The 13,212-nt window shown below is 37.2% G+C and overlaps 3 protein-coding genes across 3 annotated transcripts in view; 1 reads left to right on the top strand and 2 right to left on the bottom strand.

Moving 5' to 3' along the window:
- LOC126830900 (C2 domain-containing protein 2) overlaps window positions 1–13,212 on the bottom strand; it is a 376,226-nt gene that overhangs the window by 183,422 nt on the left and 179,592 nt on the right. The window lies entirely within an intron of this gene.
- Window positions 37–2,794, top strand: LOC126830870 (TELO2-interacting protein 2). Its single transcript, XM_050561329.1, has one exon. The coding sequence runs from the start codon at window positions 114–116 to the stop codon at window positions 1,596–1,598; it is 1,485 nt and encodes a 494-aa protein (XP_050417286.1). The 5' UTR covers window positions 37–113; the 3' UTR covers window positions 1,599–2,794.
- LOC126830871 (zinc finger HIT domain-containing protein 2) lies at window positions 5,037–13,105 on the bottom strand. The gene is made up of 8 exons (XM_050561330.2): window positions 12,966–13,105; window positions 11,425–11,574; window positions 10,246–10,388; window positions 9,534–9,658; window positions 8,104–8,214; window positions 6,916–7,029; window positions 5,684–5,776; window positions 5,037–5,345 (listed from the first exon to the last, which is right to left on the bottom strand). The coding sequence occupies exons 1-8, from the start codon at window positions 13,031–13,033 to the stop codon at window positions 5,052–5,054; spliced, it is 1,098 nt and encodes a 365-aa protein (XP_050417287.2). The 5' UTR covers window positions 13,034–13,105; the 3' UTR covers window positions 5,037–5,051.

The raw sequence follows: 13,212 nt of genomic DNA, 5'->3' as shown, positions 1-13,212 counted from the left end.
GATGAAGGAGTTATTTCCCTTAGACCACAAGCTGCGGACCATAATGCAATTTCCAATATGTCATCCCCCGGTAGTGAAAAATGTTTTGGAGCAAATTAATTTCAGAGTGACAAATGGAATCCAACAGCAAATTATTGTTAACAAATCTCCAAACATGCGTGAACCATCTGGCTGCTAAAAACAGGGATCCATACCTTGCTAAATTAAACGAACTTTCATCACTTCGTCCGAATGATTTGGACGATTTTCTGCATGAAAATGAAGGCGAAGGTTACAAATTGTTAGCAGACGAATTAATCAAATTGATTAGCCTTGCCATTATCCCAGAATTCACTTCAAGGGAGCATTTTATATTTGAGGCATCAGATTTTAAAGGCTGCAGTGATCGAACAGAACTATCATTAACATTATTACAAATTGTTTTCGATAAATTGAATAATGGCCATAACAAAAACAGAAAGAAACTTGTACAATTAATTCTTCCAGACTTGATGATACTACTGTCATCAAACTTAGAGATCAGTTTTTGGAGTCCCGCTAAAGTTGTCAAAATCACAGAATTAACTTTAGAGAAATTAAAAAATATTTTTGAGTGTGAAGACGATAGTTTAAATAAATTGTTTTTCCCTGAGGATTACACAACAGCTTTGTCGTCAGTTTACAGACAATATTTAATGAAGATCAAAACCAGGCTGAACAAAAGCAACTGGATGAAAAATCCAAACATTCAAAAATCATTTGAATGGATGCTGAAACAGATCACGTTTCCACATTTAAGTGATTTCATTGATCATGTTCTACCACCTTCGTTAAATTTCGTAGATGATTTCAATGTTGAAAACAAGTGTTGTGGTGTGCGATGTTTAGGTCATGTGATCAGTAACACTACAAGGGAGGAGTTACGATGGTATGGAAGAAGCGACGTTGTCTATGATGTTTTACAACATCAATTATTCAATCACGACGCTAAGCTTATCCAGATTCTACACCCAGTTCTTCTGAATCTGTTACCTGTGTTCGGCAAATTACCAGACCCTATCGACAACCACCATAAAGTTTTCAACATCATTTTACGCGATGTGGAATTCGAAAACAACATAATAAACAGAAGGGCACTGACTCAAAACCTTCCACAATTTATTGATATTCTTGGCATATCAATCGTGAATCACATGAAAAAATTGTTACAGATTTTCGAAACTTATCTAGAAATTTACGATGGTCCCGCGGAAACTGCACGGTTAAATATCTTGAAAACAATGCAGCAATTTATTCTCGTTGCCTGGCCAAGAATTCCTCTTTACAGTCTTTACTTGGCAAAGATTTTATTAAAATTTATGTACGACATAAGTTGTGATAAAAGTACAACCCCGGATAAAGTTAAAGCTGTGTTGATTTGTGAGGCACGGAAATGTATTTTGTATTTAAAGTTGTGTGATGAGCAAAAAATGACAAGTTTTCTGGAATCAGTTGAATCGATTAAATTAAACAGTGTTATAATGAGTGTTGTATCTGATATAAAATCACACGATTCCTGTGAGTCTTTGACATTAGATGTGGACGATATCCGTCAACTCCTAAATAAAGTCAAACTTTAAAATAATTATGTTATTGACAAGTGGTGTGTCTATATAAGATCAGTCGATTCGTTTGAGTCTTTAACATTAGATGTGGACAATGCATTCATTGTGTAGGCTAGCTGATACCAATGCTGACTGTAAATCATATATGTATATGCATATTTTTAATGTCATTATTTTCTGGTTTCTTAAATTTGCAAAAAACCCAAACCGTTTAATTTGAATGTTAAATGCCACAAACCAGGTCAAATCCTTAAAGCAGTGATTCTCAACTAGTGTGCCACGAAAGTTTAAACGGCACACTAAGAAAATGTAAAAAACCATGTGATCCCAATTGAGTATTCACTGTTGTCAACTGATAAGTTCATAGCTGTGTTTCTCTTTATTTGGTTTGTGTCATCTATGACTTGTCTCTGCCTATGGTTGTATGCCGTCTGAATTAACATATGTTTTTATTTTGCAAAATTCAAATATTTTTTGTATATATTTAGCCAGGTGTGCCACTATTTTTTCATGTGTCCAAAGGTGTGCTGTTGCCAAAAAAAAGGTTGAGAACCATTGCCTTAAAGAGACAATCAGACAAACCTCATTTCACTCCAGATCCTAACACGGAATTGTTCTGGGAATTAGGTTTTTTTTGAGATGCTGACACAAGACTTATTAAACATGGGTTATCAGGCAATGATACATCAATGTAACATACACCTACCTGACCCATCAGCAGATACAATGACCCTATGATAGTTTTGACCCCATAAGTGTCAACAAGGTGTTGTAAATAAAGGGGAGTAATCGATAGAAGTTGTTTTGATTCAAGACGAGTCTTCTGTTCAATAAGCTGAAGAAACCATAAAAATATCAAAAAGATTAAATGATAATTCTAGCCTCTGGAGTGCTAACACAAGTTGACTTTATAAATCCACATGAATAATTGTAGGAATCCTTTCAAACAGCTTAACAATCTATTAAGATTTCTAAATGACTCTATGATGAGTTTTGCCCTTACAGTGTTGACAAATTGTTAATGGAAGGACAGATCGTCCAACAAGACATATTTAAAATCTCTTTCCAGAATAACAATTATTCATATTTATTACAAATTTTACAATCATACATGTACAATAACATTCATGTCAATTCTGAAATAAGTTGTTTCTTTGGTGGTGGAATTTTTCCTCCCCAATTCTTTTCCAATAAATTTTTTGTTTCTTCAACTTGTTTCACCTCACTCCATCTCCGACCTGCATTTAAAAACAACATTTGTTATGTCACTAGAACTGACAGGGGGGTTAGGTGGCCGAATGGTTTCACTCGTGCATGATAGATCACAAAGTCCGTCATTGAGTCAACTGGCGTGGTTTTGATTAACTGCTTGTACAAGACAAGGAGTAGGGTCACTTGTCTAACCTCAAGGGTTTTCTCAGGGTCCTCCAGTTTCACCCACTGCTTAAGACCCCTATGCGTAAGCCAGTTATTGAAATATAAAATTGAACCATATGTTAGTCACGAAATGCCCTAGTTTGTGTCGAGTGGACATTAAACCCCAATTCTTACTCTCTGGAATTGACAATGAAAGAGCTAATCAGAGAAACACATGTAAAAGAGGTTTAACGTCCACTCGACACAAACTACAATGTAGATCATTTTGGGACTAACATATGGCTCAATTTCATTTCAATAATTTGCTTGCACTCAGGGATCTTTATCTGTAGGAGTAAACTAGAGGACTCAGAGGAAACTCACGAGGTTGAACAGGCGACCCTACTCCTTGTCACGTACAACCAGGGAATTGAAACCATGCCAGTTGACTCAATAATACAATAATAGACCTTTTGATAGTTGTAGGTCATGTCAGGGGTCATACGAGTGACTTTTGAACCTATGAATAGTTAGTCAACCATTTAACCAATCAGCATCCGTGTTCCAAGTGGCTATATGGAAATACAACTTTTGTTTTCTATTGCTACAAATGTCTGCTGCAGTTCCGAGCACCACAAGATAAGAACTCAACCCAACAGACCACTTGATTGGCTAATCCCTAACACCACCCGGAACGTCAATTATTTAACAACATCCCAAAGACAGGTAAAACAACATTTTGAGCTATAAATAACTTTAGGAAAAAGGATGTCTTTTGATCAGATGAATACCGAAGCCATCGAGGTTTCCTGTCACGGTCAGCTGTATGGATTTACGGATTTAGGTCACGGTCAGCCCTATGGATTTAGGTCAGATGCAGATCAACAGACTGTATAAACACTTACCAATTCCTAGTTGTAATTCTGGTAATAAACTTATAACAGCCATTCCATATCTCTGGCACCAACTTAATAAAAACTGACATTTTTTACTGGCTTGATAGAAAACTTTCTTCACTTCATTCTCTGCCTCGTCTTTCTTTTTTTTCCTCTCTACAATACATAAAGTTTATGGATTACCAAGAAACAGAAAAGAAGAAACGAATTGAAATAGGGTTTAACGTCCTACTGTCCTGCTCCGACTGGGCTAATGAAGATGGGCATACGCCATACAGTGTGCTATGAGTGCGGGCCGCGGCATATGGCCTACTCTTATATCGAAATCCAAACGACTAGACAACTGTCCTTGTCAGCCCCGCATTCCTGCACCACTGACAAGGGGACACCACGTCGGAAAATCCCAATGAACTTTCTCGGCTAATGCAGTGAGCGAACATGGGACCTCCAGGCTAGCGAAACAGTGTCTTACCCACTTAGCCACCGTGGCCCCCAGAAAAGAAATGAAATGAAATGAAATGGAGTTTAACGTCCTACTGTTCTGCTCCTAACCTGGGCTAATGAAGACGGGCATACGCCATACAGTGTGCTATGAGGGAAATTTTGCCCGGACAGCGGCACTACGGCCTACTCTTATATCGAATTCCAACTGCCAAGGGATCTTTTACGTGCACGCCAATGTGTACACGGGACCTCGGTTTTTCGTCCCATCCGAACGACTAGACAGCTTTCCTTGTCAGCCCCTCCGTCCTGCATCACTGACAAGGGAGAACCACCCTGGAAAATCTGGATGAACTTTCTCGGCCAATGCAGGGATCGAACACCCGACCTCCAGGCTAGTGAGCTAGCGCCTTACCCACTTAGCCACGTGATCCCCCCCAGAAAAGAAGACTAACGCTGGAACTGATCAGGGAGTTTTTATTAACTGGGCACATTTTTTTTACTTTTTCTCAATATGTCATTTTCACATCTTGTCTAACAAGTATGGTTGATGTGTTGTGTTTTATTCGGGTAGGGGGGAAATAAACTCAGGTAACAAGCGTACAAATAACCTAGTGCAGGACAGAGGGCCTGGCAAGGGACAACATATAGTTGTATGGATGGAATGAAAAACTGAGGTCCTGTTTACACACTGGCGTGCACATAAAAGATCCCTTGGCAGTTGGAATTCGATATAAGAGTAGGCCATAGAGCTGCTTCCAGGGCAAAGTTTCTCTCATAGCACACTGTATGGGTTATGCCCGTCTTCATTAGCCCAGTCAGAGCAGAATAGTAGGATGTTAAACCTCATTTCATTTACCAAAAACCTAACCCGTTTTGTTTTTATTAGAGATTTTGACTTGCCTTGTTTGATAATTTTATTTGCTGTCTGTAGAAGTCGAGTTAAATCTGAAAGAGCTAATAACATGAAATCTAAAGATGGACGTTTATCTGGTCCGTGAACAATCCTCTCCACATCTTCTAATACACTGACTTTAAACTCAACAGTTATCTCCCATCTCTTACTCTCCTGTAAACAAATACCGGTATATTATGGTTGAATTATAGAAAATTGTTTGGTTACCTAAAAAAAACCAACATACTGGAATAAAGATTAAATATAGAGTTCCATCAATGATGTATACATAGGACTTCTGTGTTTGATTCGAGCCAAACAAATAGACTCAAATTTCTTGTTGTGGTGAAAACCCACGAGGTTGGACAGGCAACCCTACTCCTTGTCACGTACAACCTGGTGAATCCAATGACAAACCTTATGATCAACCCTAGTAATCCTAATCTGACCTTGTAATGATGGTGACAACGCTTCCGGTTTCATTTATTTACATGATTGAACGCACTACTGACCTTTTCAACTTGTTGTAGTGTCATATCAATAACTTCATCTAATTCAATAAAATTCTTTCCATCTCTTAAAACACTGCATATAGTCAACAAATCCTGCAAAAAATTAAGAAAACATCTTCATTTCACAACATGGTTAGTGCAATCGCTTTGTATCATAATGTCTGTCATTTAGTCAACTGGCATGGTTTCGATTCCCCGGTTGTACGTAACAACCTCGTGGGTTTTCACCAGGTCCTCCGGTTTCCTCCCACTGCTAAAGACCCCTACGTGCAAGTGAATTATTGAAATAACATTGAACCATGTTAGTCCCGAAATTACCTAGTTTGTGTCGAGTGGACGTTAAACCCTATTTGTCTCTCTCTCTGGAAAACCCACGAGGTCAGGTGGGTGACCTCACTCCTTGTCATATACCAGATTGAAATCAAACCCACACCATTTGACTCAATAACAGACCTTATGATCTAAAGCACCTGCGTGTTAGATCACCACACCATAAATATTAAGTACAAATTGTTCCAGGTGAGGGGGGGGGGGGGGGGTCACGGTGGCTTGCTTTGGTCGGGAAAGTTCATCCAGATTTTCCGGCATGGTTTTCCCGCCTTGTTAGTGATGCAGGACGGAAGGCCTGAGGACAGCTGTCTAGTCTTCAGATGGGACAAAAAACCGAAGACCTGTGTACACATTGGCGTGCATGTAAAAGATCCTTTGACAGTTGGAATTCAATATAAGAGTAGGCCGTAGTGCCCCTGTCCAGGCAAAATTTCCTTCATAGCACACTGTATGGCGTATGCCTGTTTTCATTAGCCCAGTTCGGAGCAGAACAGTAGGACGTTAAACCCACATTTCGTTCCAGGTGACCATGTCCTACATCTTTTAGTTACTCAAGCAAAATGATTGAGTTGAGAGGGAGGGAAATGGGGTTTAACGTCCACTCGACACAAACTAGGTCATTTCGGGACTAACATATGGTTTAATAGGGGTCTTTAGCAGTGGGAGGAAACCGGAGGACCCGAAGAAAACCCAGGCGACCCTACTCCTTGTCACAGACAACTGGGGAATCGAAACCACTCCAGTTGACTCAATGACAGACCGTATGATACAGCGCGCGCGTGCTAACCATTCGGCCATTCACCCCCCCTGATTGAGTTGAAACCTGTCACACCTGCATCACAGATCAAATTATAACCAGTTTACATATTTTATAATAAAAAATGTATTTTAAAAAGCCTTACCTCAGCACTTTCAACAGGATTGTCAAAATGTCCCCCATTATGCAGACGACAAATGAAGGCGTATGAATACAGGATGTTTATCATATTGTTACGGATATCAGACGAAGGTTTAACCTAAAACATGGACGAACGGCAAATATAAAAATATATCATATGTTTACGAAATTATTAATTATATTAAACACACATTATGCAAGAGCTAAATCTGTTCATTGCAGGTCTTTCTTTAGGCCTGAAATATTATCTTAATTATTAATTAGACATTAATTAACTTATCCAGACCATAATCAACTCTAGATGGCATCGCTAGCCTGCGATCTTAAGTGGATTGTGAGCCGATTTACTGCATAACTTTCCTTCTCGATTAAACGATTAAATGGATAATCGAGACTATGCTGTTTATCGTACTGACTTTAGTAATGATGACCGGGGTTAGGCAGAAATGTCATTCGCTTAGTTCTCGGTTCATAGTGGATCAATTTGAATGAAATTTTCAGCAAATTGCCTTTACGTTATCTGGTTTTTAACTATTATAGTGAGAACTGCCAACTCGTTATTGAATCTCCCATAATGTATCTTTAATTAGTAGGTCGTTTTGATTTTGCTGTGGGAAAGCGGGGATCTCCCAACACATGTTTCAAGTCTTAGGAATTGGGAGCCCATGTGTCAAAAATATCATCTGATCAGCAGAAGAGGCTTAGGGAGATATTTATTGATTTTTAAGACAGAACAATTCAAGATATCCAGCTTTCTGCAAGGAACAGCATCACGTCATTCAGAGGGTACAAATAAATCAAGGTCCCGTGTACGCATTGGAATGCACATAAAAGAACCCATGACATTTCGATTTCAAAATAAGAGTAGGTTGTAGAGCTGCTGTCGAGATAAAATTTCCCTCTACTGCACTGCATGGCGTAAATCAGCTGGTGCAAATAACTAGGATGTTAAACCCCATTTTACTTCATCCAGCATTCTACTAGGTAATTATATATAGGGATAGTTGTCATGCCATTTTGAAGTAAGAAATCTGTAGTCACCTTATTAATGTCAATACATCAGGTAGATTTGATATTAAACTGTAGTTACCTTAATTAATGTTGATACATCAGGTACATTGGATATAAAACCTGTAGTTACCTTAATTAACGTTGATATATCAGGTATATTGGATATAAAACCTGTAGTTACCTTAATTAATGTTGATATATCAGGTATATTGGATAATAAAACTGGTTTACACGATTTCTTCTTATCTTTCTTCTTATCGCAATCTGTCTGCTCGACTTCCTCAATCAAATCCTGACAATTAATAACATGGTCAATTATAAATAAAATAGTCAAATATATTCACTTTACCTGTCAAATGTCTCAAACACAAAATATAAATAAAAAATACCAGATTTTCTCGAAAGGAGGCGGTCGGTTTTGTTTTTTTAAGAATAATTTTGTCCCAATGGTAACCATGAGCAACCATATAATGAATAATGGTTGACAGCAATTGTTATATGCAATTCTATTGAAATTTGTAACATGAATTTTAGACAAAAAATTTGTAATTTAAGTTGTCCTTTCATTCGTTTGTAGGGATTAACATCCTCCCAAGCCCAAGGTAATGGATGTGCAGCTAATACATCGCATCGAGGCCCATGAAGCCCCAGAAATATGTTTTATTTTGTATACTTTTCGATGGCCGATATTCGTGTCGCAGAGCCCCACATGTGGCTTTGCAGGGGTAAAGTTAGAAACCATACTTTTAGAAACCATACTTTTAGAAACCATACTTTTAGAAACCATATTTTTGCATAGTCCTTACACAGGTGTGGGAGGATGCCCACAAAAAATTGTCTTGTTCAGCACATAAAAATTCTGTCCGCATCCCTGCATTCTCCCCTACCGTTAATTAGTCCAAATCAACTCATTTGAACAAATCTTAACACACAGAGAGAAATAGGCTTTGACGTCCACTTAACACAAACTAGGTCATTTCCGGACTAACATATGGTTCAATTTTATTTCAATAATTCACTTGTGCGTAGGTGTCTTCAGTAGTGGGAGGAAAACAACGAGAATGAACGACGACCCTACTCCTTGCCAGGTACACGTCGGGAATCGAAACCACACCAGTTGACTCAATGACAAAACTTATGATCTAACATGCACGAGTGAAACCATTCGGTCACCCAACCCACTTCAAATCTTAACAAGCAACATTGTCTAAAACTTCTTTTTATTAGACCAGTGGTTCTCAACCTGTGTTGCGAGATATTCCTAAGTGTGCCGCGGAATTTTGAACGGCACACCAAGAAAATTGAGTATTCGCTGGTGTCTACTGATAAGTTCATAGCTGTGTTTTTCTTTGTTTAGTTCGAGTCATTCTATGTGTCTATGACTAGTCTCTGTCTCCCGGTTGTATGCCGTCTGACTTGCCATGTTTTTATTTTGCGAAATTCAGATATTTTTCATATGTATTTAGCCAGATGTACCGCTATGTTTTCTTGTGTTTCAAGGTGTACCGTTGGCAAAAAAGGGTTGAGAACCACTGTATTAGACCATTTAGGAGGGAAATTTTATGAAAAATTCCTTGGAAAGTCATAATAATAACTGTAGATAACACAAACCTTTGACTCTGTCCACCATGGTGTCCATATTTCAACCAGGTTACCTAGGCAACCATTATGCAATAATTTCTCAAATTCTTGTCGTTCTTTGTTGGTTAATCTTTTTAATATGGCTTCACTGTCATCTAAAAACACAAATATTAAAATTTCGCCTACTAATGTAAAATATTTATCAAAATCTGTGTTGTGACAAAACAAGTCCTGATAATCACGACTAAAAGGAACATGCCTAAAGACCATGACAAAACAAGTCCTGATAATCACGACTAAAAAGAAGATGCCTAAAAATCATGACAAAACAAGTCCTGACAATCACGACTAAAATAAAACTGCCTAAAAACTACAACAAAACAAGTCCTGACAATCACGACTAAAAGGAACCTGTCTAAAGACCATGAGAGCATTGTTTGCAATATCATCCCAGTTGGAACCAGACGTTAAGCTTGACAACTACAACGATGGCTTTGCCTGTCTGTCTTAATATACGGTCCATGAATATATTTATAAAACTGGTTATTTCTGTGTGACAGGCTCTTGTCTTGGAAACCATTAAATTATCGTTCCACGGTGAGACTATCTGAACCTATGATACTCATTCTATAGTCAGTGGCCAGCTCTATATTATTTTCGAAATATGGAATTCTCTAGTCATATTAAGATGTTTTATATACAAGATGTTATTTGTCTACCAGCTAATACAATGATATATTACCTAAATCTAATCCATGTAGCCTTGTTTCTAAATCAGTCTCTTCATCATCATCATCATCATCTGAATCCAGGTGTGATGGTTCGAGAGTATCATCTGATTCAACTCGTGATAACATCTCTAATATCTTCTCTTTGTCTTCTCGTCTAAAAATATACCAACACTTCAAATTATACCAACACTTCAAATTATACCAACACTTCAAATTATACCAACACTTCAAAATATACCAACACTTCAAATTATACCAACAAAAACACATCAAATTATACCAACACTTCAAAATATACCAACAAAAACACATCAAATTATACCAACACTTCAAAATATACCAACAAAAACACATCAAATTATACCAACACTTCAAAATATACCAACAAAAACACATCAAATTATACCAACACTTCAAAATACACCAACAAAAACACATCAAATTATACCAACACTTCAAAATACACCAACAAAAACACATCAAATTATACCAACACTTCAAAATATACCAACAAAAACACATCAAATTATACCAACACTTCAAATTATACCAACAAAAACACATCAAATTATACCAACACTTCAAATTCTCTTCAATGAAAGTTGATTGTCACTTTACCATCCTTTCAACACAACCAGCTACTTTAGACTATTAATTACCAATACAAGCCAACTCTCAATGACCAACCGTATCATACAACGCACACACGCTAACCATCCACCCCCCACTCCTGTCTTATTTAAACAATGTAAGCCCCATCCAGTCAATGATTAACGCCATGTGAAACGGATTGAATAACTACAAGAAATAAAATATCAATGTGAACTGAATACGGAATCAGTTTCAAGGGGAAATAACTACATTTTTCTCATTATTATTGTTCGGGTCATAAGCGACAAAAATATTGTCAAATCAATGAAATAAATTCTACATGTATACATAATGATATTACAGCATAAACTCACATATAATTTAAAACTTTTGTAAACCTGAACCCTTGTGTGGTTACTTTATCTGTATTTTGACCCCCTACTACACTTATACAAATTTTGAATGTTTTCAAAACAAATTGTAAATAAAAATAATAGTGTTATAAAATTATGCAGATATTCATTAGCCCAGTTGGTGGAGATTTACATTACTTTTACCCTTCAAAATATCTTTTTAAAAATTCATCTATATTCACGTACCCGCCCTTTGTCTCTTTCAATTCTTCCATCACCCAATCTTTATAGAATAATTCTGAACAAGTGATATGTTTTTCATCTTTATAACAGGGTAAACTACAATAACGAATATTACACCGTGGACACGTATATCGGGACTTCTCCTTCAAACATCTACAAATAAAGATAGAGATTAATTAAACATGCATTATGCAAGAGATAAATCTGCCTATTGCAGGTCTTTATTTAGGCTTCAGATGTTATAGAAATTAATTAGACCTTTATTTACACGACATGCTCAAAATCAACTCTGTAGCCCCATGGATGGCTTGGATACAGTTTGGATTAAACAGTCGTCCATTTAAAATTAAATCAAGAAATGACCGACCAAGCTAACATGTACTGTTAATCACTGATGTCACTATCAGAAACTGGTGATGAAAGACCTGTCAAGCGAGGCTACCATAGCCACTGAGCATGTTACTTGATAATCAAGAATATATGGGTGAAGTTATCGCTTGTCAATCAAACGATCGACAATTCTCATAGACCATGAAGACACAATTGATGCCTATTTCTAGTCCAAACGTCTAACACTGACAATTCCGTTCAGAACAAAGTAATTTGACTGAAATTTTCAACATTTTCTTTTTTTATCATCAATTTTTGAATTATTATAGCAAGAATGGCCAACTTTATAAAACTCTTAACTAATGTTAATAAATTTAATTATCACCAATTACATAAAGATGCATTCCACGAAAGTATTTATAAAGTAGTTATTTCCAATAAAATTATTATGGCATATTTGGAATATATCATTATGGAAAGTAGAGACACTCAGTCTTACCAGAAAAATACTGGATTCATTGAAAAAACAACCCTGGGCTTCCGCCGCCCACAGGACAAAAATGTAAGGTATCACGGACAACCTGTCAGCTTATTGTCCGTTTTAATGACGAATGTGAAAACATGGTTTGCGAGACTTAATGTCCTGCAGTGCAGACTGTGAGATTAAAAGATGAGAGAGAAAGAGAGAGTTTAACATCCACTCGACACAAACTATGTCATTTTGGGACTAACACATGGTTCAATTTTATTTCAATAATTCGCTTGCGCGTAGGGGTCTTTAGCAGTGGGAGGAAACTGTAGGACACGGAGAAAACCCACAAGGTTGGACAGGCAACCCAACTACTTGTCACCTACAACTGGGGAATGGAAACTATGGCAGCTGACTCAATGACAGACCTTATAAGGCTTATGAATATGATACAACGCGCACCCGTTAAACCATTTAAACCATTCGGCCATCCAAACCCTGAGTTGACATTGACATAGGATAATCCAAGAATTATGTTTCCATATATGTAAATAAATGGACAGCAACTAACAACAAATACAGACCGAAATTGGATGGCCAATGACACTGTACTGTGGGACCAAGATAGTGACCACAACAGCTTAGAGAAATCGAAAGAAGTAGAATTTATATCTGGTTTTTAAAATTCACCGAAAGTACTGAAGTTGTGTCTAGAACTAGGCAACGTATCATGGCTATTTCTTACATCGAACATACAGATGACCCCGTTTCCAAAACGGGTTCAAGTTGTAATTCATTCTTTTGTTCATTCATCTCTTCTTTCTTCACGTGTTTGTTTCGGTGTTGGCAAAAAGTAAAAGCCACGCAAGACCTGATAAACCAAGATGAAACGTTAAAACAACAAAAAAATTGATGTTGTAAGATTAAAAGTAAACGAATAAACAATTTCTTGAAATAAAATTTAGATTTACCCCGGATGTATATCTTACCTT

The sequence above is a fragment of the Patella vulgata genome, chromosome 8, assembly GCF_932274485.2.
Source record: "Patella vulgata chromosome 8, xgPatVulg1.2, whole genome shotgun sequence".
In the NCBI taxonomy this organism is placed as follows: Eukaryota; Metazoa; Mollusca; class Gastropoda; family Patellidae; genus Patella; species Patella vulgata.
Note: the sequence above shows the minus strand (reverse complement) of the source record. Positions and strands in the feature narration are given on the sequence as shown.

What these genes read in the sequence shown, in the direction of transcription:
- LOC126830870 (XM_050561329.1), top strand. Translation starts at nt 114, where the DNA reads ATGGAATCCAACAGCAAATTATTGTTAACAAATCTCCAAACATGCGTG.
- LOC126830871 (XM_050561330.2), bottom strand. Translation starts at nt 13,033, where the DNA reads ATGAATGAACAAAAGAATGAATTACAACTTGAACCCGTTTTGGAAACG. An exon ending in GGGTCATCTGTATGTTCGAT is followed by an intron (nt 11,575 to 12,965) that starts GTAAGAAATAGC and finishes CTTTATTTGTAG; the next exon opens with ATGTTTGAAGGAGAAGTCCC. An exon ending in ATCCTGTTGAAAGTGCTGAG is followed by an intron (nt 5,777 to 6,915) that starts GTAAGGCTTTTT and finishes AATTTTTTGCAG; the next exon opens with GATTTGTTGACTATATGCAG.